This window comes from Arvicanthis niloticus, chromosome 16, assembly GCF_011762505.2.
Source record: "Arvicanthis niloticus isolate mArvNil1 chromosome 16, mArvNil1.pat.X, whole genome shotgun sequence".
NCBI classification, from domain to species: domain Eukaryota; kingdom Metazoa; phylum Chordata; class Mammalia; order Rodentia; family Muridae; genus Arvicanthis; species Arvicanthis niloticus.
In genome coordinates, this window is record NC_047673.1 from 26101915 (window position 1) to 26125911 (window position 23997).

Genomic DNA, 23997 nt, shown 5'->3' on the forward strand with positions numbered 1-23997 from the left:
GGTCTCTATGTTCACTATTCCTTTTACACACATGGGAGTGCAAAGCAAGTGAAATTATATTCTCAATTAGGCATTTAGAGACTTCATTACTCAAGCCTTCACTGGTCTGTATCAGCCAGTGTTTCTCAGTCACTTCACTGACGGACGTACAGACCTCATGAGGATAAGCAGGTTTGCTCAGGCACTGGTGAGAACATGTGACCGTGAGGCAATGTAAAGGGACCTTATTATTAGAAACCTTACGTTTTATCCTCCTATTTATGTAACTTTTGTATTTTGCTCCATTTTATGTCAATGATTGTATTAACAGTTGAAAAATAAAACTACTCGACAACTAAATAAAGTAAATACCCCAAAGCAAAGGATCAAGTATCTTACAGTGCTGGGGACTATACTCTGTGACTGTGAACTCCTGGCCTAGCACTGTGTAGACTGAAGTTATTTGAACTAGGTTTGGTGGTTTTAAATTTAACTTGGCCTATTTCAGTTTGGTTTATCTTTTAATAGTGTTTTCAGCAGAATGGGCTAAATGACCTTTCCAAGCCACACAGGTTTAAGAAAGTTAAATGAAGCGTATTTAACAGTCTGTAACATAAGATGCACATAGCTTAAGTTCTCAAGTCAGGGGCAGACACTAACCAGCCCAACATCTGTGTCTTAATGTGCTTATTGACCAAAACCAGGTGATCCTCCTGAGAGAGGACTAGGAGGGAGAGGACTAGAAAAGTGTAAAGGTAATGTATGCGATCAGGAATAGAAAGTTCAGATTTAACATTTCCCACATGAACATAATCTGTTATTTGAATACAATTATTCCAAAGGATGATGCAAATATCTATGAAACCATATTTTCCACAGAAAACAGATACAATATTTATCTAATAAGCACAGCCCAAAGAGAAGATTCTATCAGATCACTCTTTGCATTATAATGAAAGCGCTGGGCACAAAAATAATTTGTCACAATAAGCTTGGGTGAACACAAAGAGAAAACAAGTCTAAATCATGGCTGAGCAAATATCTAGTCCCTCACCCATAAGGAACCACCGTGACCAAACAAAAGTTAAAAACCAGTGCATCCAACATTAAAATGCAAATTGCTGGCATTTCAGAGAGCAGCACTACTTCAAGGCTTCGGAAATGAAAAGAGTTATTTAATCTCGTACCACTCTTACGGACTCAAGGGATGTATGGATAATATCATCTTACCAATGCAGTTTCATGAGACTGTGGCTGCTTGAAGTTAATAATTTCCAAAGCAAGTGTTTTTTTAACTTTGGCCAGGTCTGCTTCTCTGGCGGCTTGTAGTAAAGAATGGCCTTTAAACTCATCTGCCGGAGAAACAATAGCTGACGTGAGTTTTGTAAGTCATAATCAACTCTGGAAGGAATGGTGGGCACTCCGGTAGTCCCAGCACCTGGAAGGCTGAGGCAGGACAATTACAGAGTAGAAGCTAGACTGACCTACAAAAGGAGCCTGACACTGGCTTGTGTGAGACTATCTAAAAACAAACAAACAAACAAACAAACAAAAAACCAAAACTAAAAACAAAAAACCCCAAAACAACAACAAAAAAACCAATATGTACACAAATATGGAAAAAATTTAAGCAAAAAGATGATTAATTTTGCATACATATTTATTTTAGTTAAAATAGTAATATAAAATAGTGGTAACAAGGAATATAAATATTTATATTCTGAAATATTAATACTCTGAAATACTCTGAGTTCCATACTCTCAGAGTTGCCAGCTTTTCTAACTGTCCACCACACACTGAGCGCTCTGCACTCTTCCACACCACACAGCTCTCTACACACAGCCAGAGTCCCAGAGAAGAGACAGGCTGATCCCATTTCTTACTCTGCTCTGGTTTTGCTTCTGCTGCCATCAGAACTAAACGTTAAGCCATGGAACGGAAAATTACATTTAGAGAAACAGTCAAATGTTAACAGCACCTAACAGAATTGAAATGTTTGAGAACCACCAGAATTTGACTTTTTCCAAAGAACAAAACTACCTAATAATAATGTTAGATTTTTATTTTCTATTTTCTAAATTTGGTTTTTTATACAACTTTATTAACAAGGCACTGAAAATTGGTCTAAAAACACACAACTGAAATCTGATGCTACACATAACCATTTAGCTGTTCTAAGGTTTGGATGTTTGCATCTGCACAGTACTGTGCTGTTTCTTCTTTCCTGTGAAGACCACCACATTCCCTTCTACAGACAGAGAAACGTGCACAGACAGCTCTTCAAATACACAATGTGCCTATGAACAATTAGTCACCACTGAAGGCCGCAGCTTAGACTCTTTGGGTATGCATGCTCCCTAGTCTCTTCACTGAATACTTATAGTTAGGATCACAGAACCTGTTATTAGCCTGGCACCATTGCAGTCTTAGGACAGTTTGGCACACAGTAGGTTCTCAATAAATACTTGTTGTTTTCAATTCATTATCTGTATACTAAGTTGTGGTTAGTTTAGAAAATGAACCATTTTAAATGAATTTTTAAAGTGTGTGTATGTGTAATGTTTGACTACATATGTGTGTGCCACAGGATATGTGTAGAGGCCAGAGGACAACTTTTAGATGTTGGTTTTCTCCCTCCACAGTGTTTCTGAGGAATAAAACTCACTCCATCAGGTTTGTGTGGTGAGTGCTTTCACTGGCTGAGCTATCCTGTAGCCCAATTTGTTTATTCTTTTAACTGTTCAATTTTTCAATGTGAGATTTTAAAACTTCTGGAACAAAACACAGGGGTAACTGAGATGGTAAGGTAAGCACTAAATACTAATGACAAAATTTGACGCTTTGATTTAATGTTACACACAGGGGCTAATAAAGTCTGAAAATTATAGGCAGGCATATATTCAGAGCAGGATCCTGTCAACTACAAAGGGGCAAATGAATTCAGAAGTGGGGGCAAGCAAACTGTAGGGCTTTGCTGGAGTGAGCAGTTGAGAGACATTTAAGCTGAAGGCAAACAAACCCCACAGTTGTGAAGAATAGCATATGGATGTTGGGAACCAAGTAGTCTGCATAAGCCAGAAGCATTCTTAACTGCTAGACTACCTCTCCAGTCCTACGGGTTTGTTTTTTAGAACCTCAAAGACATTGTACAGTCTAAAAAATGTTAAAACTTCAAATGACACTAATCCTAAAACCTAATAATTTCATATTTACAAAATATCTAAAAGCTTGCTTTTCTAAATGTATCTTAAAATAGGAATAAAATTCAGGCAACCTCATTATATGGCTTTATAAAAAGAATAAATAAAATCAAGAAAGGGGATAAATATGCAGAATAATGTAGTTTTAATAATGGCACAGGGTAAGCATTATTTTTGTTTCCTGTATTTTTTTCTTTATTGTGTGTGTGGTTTGTGTGTGCATAGGCACGTAGGGAGGCCAGATGAAGTGCCCTGACCCCCTGAGGTAGGGCTCCTCCTTGAACTCAGAGCTGGAGCTCTGTGTCCTGTCTCTTCCTTCTCAGCCTGGGCATTCCAGGCACATGACGAACATGCCCGCTGGTCACGTGACGGCTGGGATCAAAATTCAGTTCCTTGTGAATGCACAGCAAGCACTCTTAACCACAAAGCCATTCTCAAGCCTCCTATATAATTTTCTTCAAAAAACTTCTGAAATTGAACACCAGCTACAAAGCAGCAATCACGACACTGAAAGCTGTAGCTAGAGAAGAGCTTCATCCTTCCCTCCTTGGGTCTCCTGGCAGAATCCAATTTTTTAAAAGCCCCCATTGAGAAAGTTAACAACAGCTAAGGAACTGTTCTCTGTGTAAAGTTACACACATTTATATACATGTTAAGGTCTACGAGAGACTAAGACAACCTGATAAAACAGAATGTTAAGACTTCTGATAAGACTCTGATTTGTAAAATGGGTGAGAGCAGAGTTAGGGGACAAACATGAGTGGGCCATTACATAAAGTAAAGAAAGGACATGTGAGGAGAGTCACATTCACTTAGCCGAAGCTGCTGAACACACAGCTTCCACAAGCACAACACTAGGCTGGTGTTAGATGGAGACTTGCTGCAGAGACCTCACGCAAGCTCCCAGGGACAGCACCGGTCACTTTCCCCTACAAACATACACGTCTCTAAGAAGCTCGAACCCATAGAAAATAAACTATATAATCCAACATGCTAAGATACATGGGAGGTTCTCAAAGACAGCGGTAAATCTAATCTAATCCCACTACATGACTACAATAAACTTCAATTTCCAAATGTGACAAAAATTGTTAGGAAATTTGCTCTTTTCATAAAAATTGGCTTAAAAGGTGTTTCAATATAAATGCTCTGAGCATCACTGTGAGCATTCTTTTCCTTAAGGAGTTACTTATAAAGATCGTCTCGCATGTTTTTTATTCGTAGAGTGTCACATAAGGCTGAAGCAGACCACAGGTAAGGTACATCTACACAGCCCGCATGGAGAACAAACAGTTTATGCTCAGCATCACCTTTTATTTCCAGTGGCTCAAGAACAGAAGTTCTAGGAGCCCAGAGACTTTAGTTTTGATTTGTATGCTGTTGTATTTCTATTGTTTGTCACACAGGAAAATACTCAGTAAATGGTTGTTGATGGACCTTGTCCTTAGCTGCCACAAAATCAAAACACAATGTAGGAAAAGAAACCAAACCAAACCAAACCAGAAAACAAAACAAAAAACCAGTAGTTTTGACAAATGAATTAAAATTGGACTTTAAAAAAAAAGTGTGTGTGTGATTGCACGTATGTATGTATGTGGGTGGGTAAGTAGTATGTATAGTGTATGTGGCATTTGTACATATGTTGTATGTATGTATAGCATATATGTGTGTTAAAGGCTCTTGTAGAACACATGAAACAAGCATATGATTGGCAATGAATATGATAAATTAGCATACATGTAAGAAGGGGAGCACATGATCTAGTTAGAAAACAGCCTGAGTGATGGAGCAGAACTGATACGCTCTCCCTGATGGCTAGCCACACTGGGTTCAGGATACAAATACTTACATGTCAGTCTTTCCCGGAGCTCAGGAGTTGGAGCCATATCGACAGCACTTTTGCCATGGCAATTGACCAAGGTTGGATCGGCACCATGACTAAGTAACAGAGAACAGACTTCTACACGGTTCTTGGAAGCAGCTTCATGCAGTGGTGTGAACTGCCACAGATCCATAGCGTTAACACAAGCCCCATGCTGGATTAGGGAAAAAGTCTGACATTGGTAATTGCTTCCATGAGGAAAAGCAAACTCAGAAAATGTAGTTCACTGAAAATTTCAGCTGTAATTTTTGGAATGGTTTTAAATTCAGCTTTTAAAAAACAGTTTAAGTTGAATGCTACTGTTCAATATTTTGGATTTCTCTTACCTTTAACAGCAGTTCTGTGACCTCATAGTGTCCGTACGAGCATGCATTATGAAGAGGTACAAGTCCACTGAAGAAAAAGAGAATTAAAACACTGAAATTTCAAATGCAGCCATCTGGCCTTGAATTGCTTAGAAAGAAAAATTCCATTAAGTTCTATTTTTTAAAAGCATTTTAAGAATGTATGGAAAGAACTCAAAGCACAGCTTATATACACAACTTTAGCATTTATCTTGTGGCCTTTACATAGGAACCACTAAAATAATACAAATGCTATCAGAAGAAGAATTAAAGAAAAGACCAACATGCTAATAAACAAGTTATCGATATGTAACAGGCATGCTAACTGGCAGGGAACCAAAAGAATACTATTTTAATCCACTTTCACAATACTTTCAATTTAAGAATTAAATACCCAAAATTATTATAACTTCCTGATCAGAGTACCCTTCCTAAGTGAGGTTCAAAGCTGCCCTTTTCTGCTGTGTACATCTCCTTGATGACTGGCCACGTATACCCATCTGGTTTTGGACATGCATGAGGAAGCAGGTGTACAAGAACACTGGGCACCTGTAACCTGTACCCTATGTGATCAGAGCACACCATTCACAAGAAGCACAATAATTGACAGGCAAGACGGGTAGCGTGGAAAAGGGCAGATCTGAAATGGATGGATTTTCTTTCTTATAATTGTCTCAAGTACAGAGTTCATTTTTGTGCTTCCTGACATGAATATGAGCTGAATGACAAACCTCCCTCTGGGGTGTTGCTTCTTTACACTGTCAGTCACAGAAGTCCAACATAATCTACCTCAGCTGGGCAGGGTCAATGATCCTTGAGATCTTAAGTCAGATAATAAGCAATGCTAGCTTTTCATATAGGACCAAGAACAAATGTCCACAGATCACTGCAAACTAGAAAAAAATTGGTAAGCTTCAATATTTATTAATTCATAATGACTCACTCTTTTGTTTCCTATCCATTCCTTCTTATATTAATGTTTATAAAGATCATCTAGATTGAATTAGCTTAAGTGGATTTAAAAAAATAACTAAATTAAAAAACTGTTTACTCATTACTACAGTTTATTAATATGAGGAGATTCTCTTAATAGCCACTATACCATATTATCACATTTTTCAGTATTTTTAAATCTTTCTAAAATGCAATTTAAGAGATGAAAATGATCATAACTGGGGAAAATAATTTCAAACAGAATTGCAATAAACTTAAATTGGTGCAACAGTGATTGTGAGAGGTCTATAGTAGGTACATAAAATAAGATCTGAGGTCAAACCTGAGAACCTTATTTTTTAATTTACTATTACTAGTTTATGTGTATGGGTGTTATGCTTACATGTCTGTCTGTATTGTACGTGTATGTACGTGGTGCCCACAGAGGCCAGAAGAGGGCACTGAATCCTGTGAAATGAGAGCTGGAGACAGGTGTGAGCTGCCACAGGCACTGCTAGGAATCAAACCCCAGTCTTCTGTCACCGAATGAAGCCCGTGCTCTTAACCACTGAGCCGTCTCTCCAGCCCCATGTGAACATTCTTAATGAATGGGGACTATGACTTTCTGTGGCTATCAAATGATGAAAATACCCTTTATCTACCCACAGGATCTTTAAAAGGCAACAAATGGCGGCACGTACCCTTTGTCTTTCGCGTGGACATCAGCACCATGCTGTAGAAGCAGCTGAACTATCCGAACTCTGTTGTAGCCTGCTGCCAGGTGTAATGGAGTGGACTGAAAAGACACAGGAAAGCTCATCACCTCTTCAGGTTTAAGAAAGAAAGAAAGAAAGAAAGAAAGAAAGAAAGAAAGAAAGGAAAGGAAAGGAAAGGAAAGGAAAGGAAAGGAAAGGAAAGGAAAGGAAAGGAAAGGAACGGAAAGTAAAGGAAAGGAAAGGAAAGGAGGAAGGAAAGGAAGGAAAGGAAGGAAGGAAGGAAAAGAAGAAGGGAGGGAAGGAGGGAGGGAGGTACAGAAGGAGGGGAGAGAAAGAAAGAGGGAAAGAAAGAAAGAGGGAAAGAAAGAAGGAAGGAAAAAAAGAAAGAGGGAAGGAAAGGGAAAGGGAAGAAAGAAAACTTTCGGTCTCCACTCAGCTTATAACTACACAAGAAACAAGGGACAATTCTGTTTCCTGAAGAGAGAGAACTCTATCTCCAATGTCACTGCAATGGCTTGATTCTGGTCTACATCAAACAAAAACTCATGTCACCTATGTAACAGTGTCCAGGCATGGATTAGGGCCTGCTCCTCTCTAACAGGAGAGTTAGGGCTCTGGAACCACTGGGTTGGTATCACAAAAGGGAGCTTTACAAAGTAAGTCCACTTTCGCTCACTGCCTTGCTTCTCTTCCCAGGTGATCTTTCCTCTCTCCTGGCCTTCTCTCTGCTGTAATGCAGCAAGGGGCCCTTGCCAGATGCTGGCCTCAAGGCATTTGAATCTTCTAGCCACAGAATTATAAACCAAGCACATTTTTCTTTATCCATTCCTCAGCATCAGTTTATAGCAGCAGAGAATAGGCTAACAGACCTCATCTGTATCCGTTATTGGTCTTCAAGGCCTTCAATAATCAAGCCTTGTGTTGCTTTTCTCTTCCTTTCCAGCATGACCCATTCTTAGCATGCTAACTTAAAAATCATGTAAGAGCCATCCATATTCATATACAGATACCATCTGTTCAGGAAACATAATAATCTAACTTTCAAACTTTAACGAAAAAGACTGACAAGCATCCCTGAAAAACCATTTGAAGATGCTTTAGTGGAAACCAAAAAGACAATACACTTTATCCATTCCCTATGACTTCTAGCAGTAAGGCAAAGCTACATTGCTCCAGGAGATGCCATACTGTACACAGCTTCTGAATGGGGAAGCTCCCCTGAGACACAGCACTGCCATACACTGGTCAGTAAGCCACCAAGCTGTTACCTGGCAAACCCGACATTTAATATTTTGTGGAAAAGGTGGTAATTTAACTGACTATGAGCAAAAAAGATTTTCCTTTTTTATAATGCCCAACTTTATTTGTTCATAGTTGATTCAGTACTTCCCATTTTCAAAAATGAACAAATCACAAAATGAATGACAATATAATAATGTAAGCAATCAAATATAAGAAAGACCATCTTCCAAGTTTTCAGATTTTTAAGAATTCTTTTAGTAAAATTATTTATAATGTCTCAACGTGGTAATATGTTGAATTTATGAACTGTTGAAACATATATCTTAGATAAATAAGGATGTTCAATGATTGATCAAGTTAGAAATGAGAGGGTGCCTGAAATAGACTGCCTGTGAAAAAAGATGGAGGTGCGGAGTGTGAAAAGCTTCTCAGACTTGGTAACGTGACTCCGGCAGACAGTGAAAGATGCAATGGTGTCCAGTTTGGAAAGCACAATGACAGTGGGAAGCAGAGCTATGGTGGTGACTGGGGCTAGAGAAGCAATATAAAGGGCTCACACATGTCATGGCATCATTTTATGACACTTGCTGCAAACAGACAGCATCATTTTCATCAGCTGCGACCTGGACTGATGGATGCAAAGAGTGAGTGAGCACTGGCATGCATGCATCCACTCTGTCTAACCTGTGGGGGTGACCAGCTACTCCAAGCTGTTGCCAGCCTGACTTCAGAATGATGGACTGTACCCTGGAACTGAGAGCTAAATTAAGCCCTTCCTCAACCTCTGTTGTATCTGTCTTATCACAGCAATGGGAAATGAAACTAAGACGGTGATTCCGCCTATAATTTTGTGTAAAAGATTTCAACTGACATTTCAACATGGGTATGTGTGATATTTGATGTATTTCCCAGGGAAAACCACAACTGCAAAGCTATAACGTAAGTCATCAGAGAGCTGTTTACAATACACATATACTGCTTTTATATTCTTTAAGATGAAGATTTAGTGTGGCCTATATCAAATCATCTGGAATTTTCCAAGCATTGGTGACCAATTTGTTTTGCTCTGTCCAGGACTTTCCCAGCTCCAGGAAACTCATTTTTATCAGTATACCAGGCAGATTTAACACTGGTCGAATTTCTTAAGTGTCTAGAGAGCAGTGGTTTTCAACTGGAGGTAGATGGGTGGAGGGTATCAAATGACTCTTTCTTGGGGGTTGCATATCTTGTATAACAGATATTTACATTACGCTTCACAGCAATAGTAAAAATTAGTTATGAGGTAGTAACAAAAATAATTTTATGGTTGGGGTCACAGCATGAAAACTGTATTAAAATGGCTGTAGGGTAAGAGGGTTGAGAACTCAAAGCCACAAAATGTATGTGTGAGCTCGTGTGTGCCCTTAAATGTACGAAAGACCTATTACCTTAGTATATTAAGGACACTACTTATTAGAGTTAGTTCAAGATAATGAAGGCTGCCCATTTTGTTATCTAATGTGTTATTTCTCCTAAAGACTCAAGCACAGTCTTTCTTAGCTCCATGAATTCCACATTATAAGATACTGTTTGAATTCTTACTCCAGATTCTTTCTCTATAGTTTCAACTACAAAATGATTTTGTAAAATAAAGTTTCATAATTTTTCAACATACAAATATGAAATCTTTGCTTCACTAAAAACAAGTTTAAAGAAATATAAAACACATGCATTTGCTTCCCTCTTTTTAATAATCATCTAATTATTGAGACACTGCCCATGAGCTTCTGTCATGTCTTTTGACCCCTTTACCCCCAAAAGCATTCTCCAGCAAATTCAAGATACTGACGGTACCCTTTCACACATTCCACAGATGCCTCTAAACCTTACATCATTTTCCTTTCAGACTTCCGAGTTATCAAATCTAACAAAATGGACCTCATAATCTAATGTTGATGACAATATTCATATTTTATGGTTGTCTATGTAAAATTGGTTTGCAAGAATCAAGATTAATATAATCTGTTACTGTATCTTGTAAATTTCTCAGGTGAAAAAGTTGTCATGCACCCTAATTTCTGCTGTTGTTAAAACACTGCCCTATGGAAGAAAGGACTTTTGTCTGTCTCCTTAGCTTGTGGCTATATCAGTGTTGCTTATAAATTGGAACTTAACTTTCCTCCTTCAAACAAACTTTTTAACAACACCTCTCACCTATTCCTACACAGTTTACAGAAGTCCAGCAGCTTTTTCTTAAGTCCAGCAGCTTTTTCTTAAGGCTTAGCATTTGCTATCAGTTTGCAAGAACACTTCTAACAATCTGTGAGTGAATGTAGATGTTATCTTACTTTTAAACTCTGTCTTAGAAAATCTATATATACATGTAAACAAATACAAAGCCTGAAAATCCAACTTTTGACCTATACATAAAATCCAGCTTTCATGGTCTGCCTTCACAAAATTCACATATGTATCTCCTCAATTTTAGCTGGTCTCAAATTATCAGTTTCTTTATACTAATCATCTTCTCCAGAATAGAATCCCCTTTAAACGCATATATTAATATATTCTGTCCAAAAATTTAAGCAGTGCAGAAAACAAAACATAAATGGTTGTTCTATTCTGCAGCCGAGCCCCTTTCCCAGAGGCAATCACAATAACAGCAGCTCAAAGACCCTTGGAGACTTTCTGTGTCTATGAGAGTGTGCCTGCTTTTCCTCAAGTCTGTTTTGTCTGTCCTATATTCTTCTGTGACTTGATGTTTTTCTTCCTCCCTCTGTTATTACAGAGAAGTCTGTCTTACTCTTTGAATTGGCTGGATGGTATGCCTATTGTGTAGCTGTTCCGTAATTATTTAGTCACGGCCTATAAATGAGTATTTAAGTATTTCAATTCTTGCTCTATTTTATTAAAGCAGATCTCATTTGGATCTATTATTTGGTTAAAACAGATCAGTGTTTTTGTCTGATACAAATAAAAGACTACATCAGCCATTAAATCAAAATTCCTAGGCAAACACAACAAACAGAATCAGAACTTTATTAAATTTCTATCAACAAAGACATGATTAATCTGCCATGATGGAAAGCTCTAAGAACTCTTTGAGACACTGATATTTAGAGGAGAATCCAAACAAATTAAAAGGCAGGAAATCAATATGGGCAAGCATCCCTGGAAATAAGTACATCTCTTTGCCGGGCTGTCTTTTAGGTAGCGTGACTATGAAGATCGGCATCTTATAAGTTTTGTACTGCTTACAGACAACCACAAGGACTATCACAAAGTGTGTGTGTACTAACAGGCTAATAACACAGTAAGTGTCTGGCTTTGAAACTATGATTACCACCACAGGACAAATGAAGAGGACAGGAACAGGAAACAGGAAAGGGTGACAGCACTCTTAGTCTCTTCCTTTTCTTCCACTGACTAGCAGCTCAGATTCAGAAAGATCTTCAGAAACGGACAGAGCGGCAAGCACGATGGTATCTGTAGCAAGGAGCTTGTTGGTTCTAGCATGTCAGCGCTCAGACTCTCAGGTCACTGCAATGAACTACAGCACCAGTGAGGCCATACCATTACATTACAATGAGCACCCCAGAATTGATGGGCTTCTTAGTAATAGAAGCTGCCTAGAGGTACAGGACAAGGAGTAGTAATGGAACTACACAAAGAAAACGGGTTTTATTCCACTTCTTTCCCATAGAAGGATTTCTCCAGAATCCCTGGAAAGACGGACACTTGCTTTCTTCTTGAAGCAAGCTCCTCCAATTGTGTCAACTATTTACAGAACAAGAGGTGGCTACTCCCTGGTTGGTCAGTATCTCTTCTTAGATACCCCAAAGAGATGCTAAATCCAGATCAAACTGAGTTTTCAGCCAGGAAGAGCTCTTTTCAAAGAGTTCATTTAAGCACAACCTGTTGGTTTTTATTCCTTGAGTAGGTCCCAACTGCACTGAAACGATAGATTAGCTGTCACTTAAGGCCTCTTCCTAGTAGGTGTCTATGAATTCTGATGGGCTACATGACAGGGTGACTGGTAGTTTACAGCCTCAGAGAGCACATTCTTCCAAAGTGACATAGACTCATCTTTAAGAATTAATGCAAATATCTGAATTCAACGTTATAGGACTATACGATACTTTATAAAACGTGTATTCTACATTTCAACTACATTAGATTCCAAGTGTGTTCTGGAAGCATGAGGCCTGCAAGTTCCAGGCCAGACTAAGTATCTTAGCAAGACCCCCCTCAGAATAGAGAGAGGGCTGGGGAGATAGCTCTGAAGTGAAGCACCTGCCTAGCATGGAGAAGGCCCTAACTCAAACGCCAGTAATGCTGGAAAGGTAATTTTAAAAGTATTTTAAAAGTGAAGATATAAGAACTATTTTACATGTATATATTATGAAGATGAAGATAAAAGAAAAGAGTACAGAAAAACGAGAATTTGCAAGGTAACTTGTGGGACAACGGAGCTCTAAATGGCAACTTAATGCTACTTTAATTCAGCATCATCCTGACAGAAATCCCAAGGAGACTAACCAGCAATCAGTCTGAGTTTCTCTTTTTAACCTTAGAGCCCAGAATCAGCCACAGAGGTCAAATATAGGAATAGAGACGTTTTTCTAGCACCCTCTATAATGGAGGAGAGAAGAGAAACGCTCAAGTCTTCTCAAGGTACAGCTCTAGCTTTTCAGTGCTTAGTAAGAAACAGCGGGCAAACCAGGCTTGCCACTCTGGGAGTACACTGAGACTTTGTGTATTAAGGAGAAAAATCTCCACATCCCCCACACTCACATAACTCCCTTTTTATTCTTCATGCTTTCAAGGGATAGCTGTCGTGTTAGGTTGGCCTTCTGTCCTTCCCACGTGGTGCTAGGTACCAAACCCACGGTGTTAGACATGCTAGACAAATGCTGCCCCAATGAGCCACAGCCTCAGTTTCTTGTGAGTACTTTTGGCAATCTCAGGTGTTCAGACCTAAGCATCAACGGTCTAAGTAATAGTGTGTGCGCATGCTCAGCAGTCAAGAGTGCTTGGGGTTCTTCCAGAACCCCAGCTCGGTTCCTAGCACCACATCAGATGACTCAGCCTCTTCTAACTCCAGCTCCTGGGGATCCAATGCCCTCTTCTGGTCTCCAAGGGTGCCTTCACACACATAGCAAAATATGCACATTCATAAGACTCAAAATAAATCTTACAAAAAGTTTAAAATAATTTACAATAGACAACTTGTTATTAAAAAGACAAGTTTAAATTACAATTGCTGGTGATCTGTGAGGACACAGGAACTTCTCTTACCCTAGCTGTGTACTAGGGTACATTACTGGTGATCTGTGAGGACAGAGTGGAATTTTTACATTTACACTATCTATGCAGGTAGTTGTGGTAAGCAGATGCCAGGACACTGGCACTTCTTTGAGCTGTGAAGACCTAGACCTCTGGCACAGTGGAGACAAGCTGTCACCTCAAGGTTCCTTCAGTCATGACATCCTTGCTATTCTGGGATCTGACATGATGAATGCAGCAGTTTAAGGGTGTCAGAGGAAGAGGCCTCCAGCTATCCTCATTCACAGCCTTCCTGCCCACTGCCAACAGGTACTGACTCCCTAAGGCAGGCTTTTTTCCCTTCTCGTGGTTTTATGGTATGCAAGAGTAGTGTATTTTATTGCAATATAAAAATTAAGTCAGAGTTACAAAAGGAAAATGATAGATTTAGAATTAATGTGCTTCTAAACTTTCTAGTCTGCATATTGAACCAAGCATTTTAACTGTTTATATAGTTTTCAGTCTTGCTACCAATGTCATTCTTAAAACAGAAACACTAGTTTCTAGTTTTCTAGTTTAACTAGTTACTGAAAATATCCCCTTAAAAAGTGCATTACAGACATTTTCTATACTTTCAGAAACTGGTGTTATAATTTCAATTTAAGTAAATCATTGCAATTATGAATATTCATGCAAAAACCAGTAGAAAACTTTTTCAAAATGTTAATTCTTTGACTAAAATAGGCCCAGATGTTGTGCTGACTACCTGCAACCCCCTTAAACTCTTATGTTGAAGCCCATTCCTCAAGTGGCAGGAAGTAATAAGGCTTCACGGCTCCTGTGAAGGAATGTGTGCCCTAAAGAGACAAGCCCTTGCCTTCAGTCTAGCACACAAGCACCTGGTAAGAAGGCACTTGGAAACATGATCTCATCAGCAATCACAGTGGCTGGCACCTTGACCTTGTACTTGACAGCCTCTCAAACAGTTGAGAAAGCAATGTTTGGTCCTCTATGCTATATCAAAGATGACCAAGACACCCCGGAAGTGGTATATTGCTGGACTGAGAAATCAGTAGTTTATATTGTAACTAGCCAGGCAACGGCTTTAAGAATGCTAGTTCAGCCAGATGTGGAGGCAAACACCTTTAATTCCAGCACTAGGTAAATGGAGAAAGGAGGATTTCTGTGAGTTGGGGGCAGCCTGGTCTACATAGCCAAGTCTAGGTTAGCCAGGGCTTTACAGTAAGTCCCTGTTGCTAAAGTAAAGGCTGGGGCTGGAGAGATGGCTCAGCAGTTTAGAGAGCACTGGCTCAGTTAACCAAGTTCAATTCCTAGCACCCATTTGGAAGCTCACGACTATCTGTAATTCTGGTTCCAGGGGATTACATTTCCTCTTCTTGTCTCTGTGGGTACACAGATATGCATGTAGGCATCCATATACACAACAACAACAGCAACAACATTTTAAAATACTAAAGTAAAAGCTAGTTCCTCCTGGAGCTTGGAGGGGGAGGAAAGTGAAAACAAGTAGCCAGCTCGTCTAGTAGGGCAACAAAGCTCCAGGTTCACCGAGACCCTGTGCCAGAAAGAGAGACAGCAAAGAGTAACTATCATCCTCTAGTGTCCATGTGTGCACACAGCAGTGCATGCACAAACACGCACATACAGCCTCAGATAAACTCAGAATCCTTCAGTTCATCTTAGTTCTTCACTGTCTTCTTATTGCTTCTCAACACACTTCTATGCTTCGTAGACACAGGTTCATCCTGGAAGAAATTTCTGCAGAATGTTGAACGTGTGTTACTAACTGCCCATTCTGTTCAGGCCAGACTTGTACCTAGTTATATTCCTTGCAGGGTGTTTTAGACTGTCTTCATCATGGAATGTTGAATAATTTGTAAAGGCAAGAGAGAAAAACCCCTCAACTTCGATTCTAACGATTTGGAGGGCAGCTGTTGAATCGGCACTCTTGAGCACAACTTCTAAATAAAACTGTGATCATGAATCACACAGGCAAGTAACTTAGCATGCACTTGGCTCTCATCACTCTACGGATGTGGACGGATGTGGACACGGCAGGAGGCTGAGTACAGGACACAAAGCTTTACTAGCTTCCTCCAAAACACTGTCCCTTCCACTAGAAACTATTTTCTTAGTGAGAAAACTTGCATAGTTGACACAGTTACTAATAACACCATAGAAACATTCATTGCACTTGACAAAAAAGATAGTTTCAGTAAAATTCTCTAAAGAAAATCAAAAAAAGCATTTTCAAGCTCTTATTGTTACTAAAATGAGTATACACAAACATAAAGATTTCATATACTGTACCCCAACTGAAATACACAAGACAAATTGCTCTAGGGGATTTCTGCATTATGGTGAGGGTACACAGCTCAGCAAGAGCTGCCCTACAGAAGTGCTTTGATTAGATTCACAATTAACCTTCACGACTTGAAGAGTTCCCTGATGCAGACTTAATGAGTTCTGACCTTCCATGATCCCAAATAACATCTCTACCATAAGCCATAGAACTGGAGATTTGGAAAATGGTATGACCTTTATCTACTAAGATGTAGCAAGAGTGTGGATGACAACAGAGGGCAGTAAGGGCCGGAGAAACCACATTCATGTCCCTAGACAATGCTCACACCTTCAGACAGTGGAAGAGGGCTGACATGACACTGTTTTCAAAAACCTTGTCTTAGTTACCATGACCAAAAAGCAAGTTGGTGAGAAAACACTTACACTCTAAAATACTTCCCAGAAAGACTTAACCTCAGTGATGCTGTTTTTTTCTTAATTACTGCTAATTTCTTAGCTCCAGCTGACCAGCAAAATGTATTGAAGGAATGGAGATGTAACGTGCTGTGGTTACAGTGTGTACTCAAACTGTCCCATGTACATGGTCCATATTATTTCACTTAATCCTCTCTAATGTTCTGTGCATGGGAAACAACATTTATGAATGAAAAAATGGGAAATTCCAGTCACACTGTGGAAATGAAGATCCAAGGACATAAATCAACCTCTCCAGTCTTATAGTCTAGTCCCTCTTTCAAATGTACCCTATGTTTTCTTCATGGGGTTTTCAAGGCATAATACTAAATTCTTCACTGGGGGCTAAGTGGATAAGAGCACCGGCTACTCTTCCAGAAGACCTGGATTCAATTCCCAGCACACACACTGTAGCTCACAACTGTCTGGGGCTCTAGTTCCAGGGGATCTGACACCCTCACATAGCCATCCTTGCAGGCAAAACATCAATGCACATAGAACAAAAATAAAATTTAAAACTTCGACATTGTTTCTCATTGATCTACATATAAAATAGTTTTGTAAAGGTTTATTTCATTTTTATTTGTGTGTATGTTAGCCAGTATGAGCATATGTATGTAACATCTATGTGGCATTTCTAGAGACCAGAAGAGGGCATTAGATTCCCGAGGACTGAAGTTACAGGTACTTGTGAGCCACCATGTGGGTGAGTGCTGGGACCAACCCAAGTCCTATGTGTGTGTGTGTGTGTGTGTGTGTGTGTGTGTGTGTGTGTGTGTGTGTGTTGGGGGGAAGGGATAAGATCCTTTTGAGCTGTAGGTATGGGCAGTGAGCAACTCAGTGTGGGTGCTGGGAAACACTCTAATCCTCTGTAAGAAGGGATGAGCTCTTAATCACTGAGCCACCTCTCCAACCCACAGTTCTTCTCAATGGCTTTTCCTTTCTATTTTCAGAGTCTCAGTCATTATCTGTTGTAGAAGCAAATATTTCCAGTTGCATCTGACATGAAAGATAATTCAATTGTTTAATTTTACTCTGGACTCCAAACTTTACATGTTTGGAAATTACTGATTCTTAAAAACATCTAAATACTAATGTCATAAAAAGTCCAGAAAAATCTCTCCCTCACTCTGTGCTTCATAGCTACCACACCAAATGGAGCCCTAAACTTTTAGTGTGTCAGTTTCAGCATCATGGTAGTATCTCACTCTACCACTGCATTTACTTCTATCCTTTGCTATTCAGACCTGCAATGCACATGGCCGGTATTGAGTTTCTGTCGAGTGAATACATAGAAGGAGCAAGAAAAGTGAAATCCCAGGAATTATATTAAACTATTTTTTAAAAGACTGATTTATGGGTGTTTTGTCTGCATGTACATTTGCAGACCAGAAGAGGGCATCAGATCCCATGGGGCTACAGTTATAGAAGGTCGTGAGCCACCATGTGGTTGTTGGGAATTGAACTCCGGGCCTCTGAAAGAGCAGCCAGTGCTCTTAACTGCTCAGCCACCTCTCCAGTCACCAATATTAAAGTAGTTTTACAACATCAAATATTAACTGTTTTCTGTATGCAACATCAAAGCAGCAACAGGAGTGGGTGCAGAAAGATACATTATTCTATCTCAGAAACATTATGTTAATCCTACCCATTTTTCTTATGTAAAGACAGAAATAATGCAAAAAATTTGTTTTGAAAGGATTTGTTTAAAGTTCAAAGTAAACAACACAGACTGAAACCAAAAAGAACTCCCGAGAGGATTGAATGCTAGTAAATACAAAAACAAAGGCCCCGACTGGTAGTACCCAACCACTTGGAAGGCAGAGCCAGGTAGATCTTTGTGAGTTCAAGGTCAGCCCCATCTACATAGTGAGTTTCAGAAAAGCCAGAGCTACATAGTGAGATTCTATCTCAAAACAAAACAAAAAACTAAAACAAAAAACAAAACCAGAACAAACAAAAAAGACAAAACAAACAAACAATAACACCCCCCCCCAAAAGGAAAATAAGAGAAAACAAAGAGGGGGCATGTGAATATACAAATATACTCATCTATTATAGAAAGAAGTACTTAGGGGATACTAGAAGAACAAAAAAAGCCTAGAGAATATTATCACCTTATATTTAGATATCAAAGAAAAGACAGGACATTTAACTAATTATGAACATGTCTGATGTTGACAGTAAATGATATAAAGGGTAACTAATGGCCAAACATTAAGTTTCAAAGCTTGGAAATAAGGTCATCCAGAAAGGAAAAGTTCTGGCTGGGCTTCACTACAATCAGAAACTGTAATTGAATGTAATCAAAACAGACAGAGACAGAAGAATTAAAATAAATATATATATATATATATATATATATATATATATATGGTGTGTATGTGTGTGTATTCCTATTGTAATTATTCTTAAGGCCATGTATGATAATTGAATGAAGGTAGCATTTTAGAATGAAATATTATTTTAAAAGTTGTCCTCCTTCTCTAAGGAAATGAAATTGCTTTCTGACTTCTGCAAAACTCGTACAGGTAGAATGTATATGAAAGGGCAGCTCAACACAGCCTGGCAAGGAAGCTCATCGTCTCAAAGTGGGGGGAGGTGGAGTCATGGTAGCACACAGCTTTACTCCCATCATCAGACAGGCAGAAGCAGAGGCAGGAAGATCTGAGTTACAGTGAGACCCGTCTGTCTTTGCAGTCTCCGGCTGCTCTGCTGTTCAGTCACTACTTCCCTTTGCTCTTTCCATCTCCAAAAGCAATCTTCCTTGTGCAGCTTAGCAGGATACTTAAAATTTTCTTTCTTTCTTTTTAGGATAGGATTTCATTACATAGACCAGGCTGGCCCTCAAATTTTTGATCCTCCTGCCTCAGCCTCCCTAAGTTAGGGAGTACAGGTCTATACCATTGTATAACTTTAAACTAAATTTGTGGTGATTTTTGCCTTTTGATGAAATGAAAGCAAAACAGCAAGATAGAGCAGGCAGGGTCTTATTGATGCATCATGATCTCCAGGAGTCTACAGACTAGAAAAACATCTGTGGGAAGTCAAATATTAACCACTTACACATACCTAACTAGACCATCAAGTCACAGTAATAAAACTGTAGTAAACTGAGGACAAAAGTCAGGTCAGCATTAGCAATCTTTTTTTGAAGAGGCTCTAAAACCAGGATTTGATTGTATGACCTGTTTTAATATAAAAGCCAAGAAGTAAAATGTTAAATAAATAATTTACTAACTTACTGCATATGTGAACATACGTATATTCTTTAATAATGTAAAAGCAGCTACCCTAATTCTAGTAAACACATGAAAAAGGCCTAAAAATTATGTATCAAATATTTGAGAAACTTGTAATTGATCAGTTTGGACTAGCTCACATGTTTTCTTGATACCTACATCAAGAAAGCAAACAACACTGTCATCCCCAGAGGGCTGAACACCAATCTCCACTAGCACCAAGAATACCGCTTGTGGCTTTACACAATTGGTGCATGTTAAAAAGAATCACCCTGTGTCATAAATATTACCAGCATTAATGCATGAAATTTTATTTGTGTTTTGCATGCAGATGACAACTGTGACTGATTCCTTATGCATTATAATAAACCCAATAAATGCCTTTTAAATTTTCTTTTGTTACTTGATTTAATTTGGAAAAAACCTGATAATGTGTACATGTATATTCAGAATATCATTGTATTATTTCAGCAGAAATCCTTCAGTGTGGTTTCTCAGGTATGGTACCACAGAGGTCTTCCATGTGAAAATAATAATACAGTACTTTCTCACATTACAACTATCCAGAAATGAACTCAGAATACAAAGTTAGAATAACAGAAAAGATACAATCTCTCATTCATATACTACGGATTTCATTTTCTAAGTAGTAAGAGACTAGTAGAGATGATTTTTCACTTGGGGAATAAAATCATGTCTGTCAGTGAACCAGACTAAGCTCGCTGCTAGCTGCTCGATCCTGTGCAAAATACAAAAACCTGATAGAGCAGTGTAAGGAGATCTATGACAAAGCCACCGGGTGGATGCAGAAAGAGCCATGGAATTGAGTAAGGACACTGGTTCCAGCTGTAAGGAAGTGAGAGTAACTCCTTAGGAAAGAATGGGGCTGTCCAGCATAAAGGCCGAGGACTGGGAATGAAGCAAAGATGGGATTTCATCTCCTGCTACAGTGATTGCCTAGCATCTTCCCAGTATTACCGTGGTTACAGAGAACTTGAGGAAGCTGGGCTCCAGATACTTGCACAATGACAGCTGCACTTACTACAGATGAGGCGGCCTTTTACCACATAGTGAGAGAAGTACCTCTGCCTACTGAGATGATCCAAATAAAACATGCAGCTCAAAGTACTCATGGGGGTTAAAGTCCCTTTGGCAACCCCAAAACTCCAGGAAAAATGAGCAGCTGCCCTTTAAAATCGTTTCCCCAGAGTGAGGAAGAGTACTCAGTGAATTTGCTAGCTTAGCACCATAGAGGATGTTCTGGGAGTCTTTCAGTCACTGCAAAACTTTGCAGTCAATTACCACAGTCTAAAACACATCACATTTCAGTTTACATTCAGCATGAATACAGAGCAGACAGTGAGGCTGCTAGCTGCACATTTTATACATTACTTTACAGTTATGACAGTGTATCTTTCTGCAGAGTATTTCTCTTTTAATCTATTTTCTTACAATATGCCACAATTAAGTTTAAAAAAAAGCAGAACTGTTACAGAGATCTAAAAAAATCATTAACAGTTTCTCTCCTTTAATAGACAAAGTGCTGATACCTAGCAGATAAATCTACTAAATAAATTAAGAATATGTATGTCCTAACAAAGACACGTATTTCCATCGTGTCACACAGAAAGCACACTGTTGATTTTCTACACTGAAAACAGCGTATGCAGTTCCTGTAACAAACAACTTGCAGTGTCTGACAGTTAGAGGAACGCTTACTTAGGACCTATGTTCCCTGAGCTCCATGGATCTGCCTCAACCACCAGGGAGAGAGAGCATTTCATTCTCCAGTGCAAAGATGCCAGGAAAACCAGCCACAAATATCTAAGTATAAACATGCACACACACCAGACTGAACACAGTTTCATGGTAGAGCAAGAAGAAATTACTGGAAGAGGTGACATTTTAAATAACTTACCTTTCGCCCATCACTTGCATGGCAATTCACATTTAGAGGAGTCAGTAAAGCCATTAGTTTTTCTTCATTACCACTCCTATAAAAAGCCAGTAAGTTAATATCTGTAAAATTATAGAGCTTCTTATGAATATTTATAGTTGTTTTATAGTGGAAAACAACAGGATTTTGCTTTAACTTTTAAATATGGATCACAATGCATGTCTGTAATATTTATTTCGGTTAACATAATTCCTGCTAATTATGTGTTGGTATGGTATCATGAGGAATGTAGCTTTCTACATTTAAAAATTTATCTACCTAGTCATTTTAATTACAAACAAACTTTACTTGGAAAAAATGATCTAAAATTTTAGAGTTTAAGAATACAAACTCTATAAAGAGGTAATTAATTAAATTATAAATGACCATTACTGCCACTAACAACAAAATAGCTGAGAATTTTAACGTTTACTTTATGTCTCTCCTTCAAGCTTGGCTAGGAAAAGAAAATCTTCAAAGCAAAATATAGATATAGACATATAAACACTCTAAGAATAAGACTATCTTTTGAAAGGCTTGCAGGTAGTATCTCAAGATATGTTACAACTAAAATTAGCCTTACAATGCCCAGTACAGTAAGGGAGTCTGTCAGTGTGTCCACTAACAATGTAAAATAAAGTACACAAAGACTTAATAGGTCTTATCCACACTATCTCTTAAAACCCAAGCAAGAAAGAACACAGTATAAATCGTTACACTCCTCTACCTGCCCCCCCACCCGCTTCTCCCTTAAATGCATTATACTTACTTAAAATGAATGGAACCACTTACCTAGCAGCTTCTAGGAGTTCGTCTTTTTTGTATTCACCTAGATGATTGCAAAATATCATGCTGTTAGCATTTGGCAGAAGACAGATTAAGAAATGCAGCAGACACCAAATAGAGAATTAAATAGAGAAGAACAGAAAAGAGAGTCCACACCCCGCTGGGTGATGGAGCCGTGACGTTAGCTAGCTTGTGAAGGCAGCATCACCAGTGCCTTGGAGACGGGCAGCAAATTGACGCAGCTTCTTGTCCAATCCTCAGATGAAATAGCTTTCTTCAGACAACCAATGAATGCTAAACCTCGAGTCCAGGAACACATTCCCTCTGATAAGAGCACGCCAGCTCAAGACAATGTCCCTTCCCCCCGATTTGTATTCAGGCTGTCACAGTATACTTGTGAAGCATAATACATTCTGAGACAAAAGCAAAATAATCTGGCTCTTTAACGGCACAAATTACTAGCCTTCAAAAAAAAAACCCTGTTTTATTTGTAATGCCATGGAAAGTTTTTTTTTTTTTTTTTAATTAATTGCCATCACTGAGCTTTATAACAGGGGGAAAAAAAACCCAGTAAATATTGGAAGCACGGATCCTTTTTCCTTGATAGGGAAGGTCTGTAGACTAGAACTACGTGAACTACGTACCAAATGCTAGGCGCCTCTTGGAGACAGTGCTCCAAAACCAAAACAGAGAGCGCATTCTTAACCAGCAACAATAACCTAACCTGCGTTAACCTTTACGCCTGGTATACTACATTTTACCAACAGTAAATCTTATTAAGTAGGGTCTCCGGAAATAAGCAAATAACTAATTGTTATGGCATAGGTAATTTTGCTCTCTTCTTTTTTTTTTTTACAACGGATTTTTCAAAACCTATCAGTAAAAACAGAACTTATAAGTCTCCCACAGTAGATTTCTTAGAGCACTCAAGTTTCTTTTGCTAGCTCAAATGAAGGACGAAGAACCCTAATAATAACAACACCATGTTTGTTCCTTCAATAAATAAAAAGAACAGCCAGGATTGTGATTCAGCTTTAATGCAGTGACTCTGCTGGCAATATCGTTAAAGAAATGATTATACAAATTGTCTTAGTATGTCCTGTGAAAATTAGCAGGTATACATTAGAAAGCACAAATAATTATAATCTAAATAATGCAAATTATGGAATATAATATACATATATATGTGTGTGTGTGTCTATGTGCGCCATGTTCAAAGACAACACTGCCATCTCTAACTTGAATAAGTATTATCCTATTAAAGCAAAAAAAGACAAGTAAGCAAATGATTACAGTAGATTGTGGAGAATCCTATGAAATACTCTTATGGGCTTATTGGCTAGTCTAAATGGGATTACTAACAGGCTAACTGTGGACTAAGGAAGCCTTTCTGGGAGAGAGAAACTAAAGCAGCTTTTAAAGAAGTTTTAAAGAAACAAGAAGCTTTCAGATAAGAAATGTGAGAGAGAAGGAACAGCCTGAGGGAAGACAGGGAAGTGCTGGCTCTTTCTGGACAACCCAACGTCACCTGCAGGACAATGAGGCAGACTACATGAAAGGACTAAGTTTGAACATGCTGAGAAAATGTTGGATGTTTTAAAAGAAGGGGTGCAAAATCACTGTATTTCAATATCTTCCAGTTCACTGACTACATAAATGTTCCCATCCTATACTTCACTCTGGCAAACCTTTCTTGAGAGGCAAGGCACCCAAG

At 38.7% G+C, this 23997-nt stretch overlaps 1 protein-coding gene across 2 annotated transcripts in view; it reads right to left on the bottom strand.

Moving 5' to 3' along the window:
• Tnks (tankyrase) overlaps positions 1-23997 on the bottom strand; it is a 142565-nt gene that overhangs the window by 43057 nt on the left and 75511 nt on the right. For both annotated transcript variants that reach the window (XM_034519890.2, XM_076914025.1), the window contains exons 4-9: positions 22290-22326; positions 21480-21555; positions 7041-7135; positions 5389-5455; positions 5030-5216; positions 1210-1331 (exon numbers count right to left, since the gene is read on the bottom strand). In XM_034519890.2, coding sequence (XP_034375781.1) covers positions 1210-1331; positions 5030-5216; positions 5389-5455; positions 7041-7135; positions 21480-21555; positions 22290-22326 — 584 coding nt within the window. The remainder of the gene's footprint in view (positions 1-1209; positions 1332-5029; positions 5217-5388; positions 5456-7040; positions 7136-21479; positions 21556-22289; positions 22327-23997) is intronic.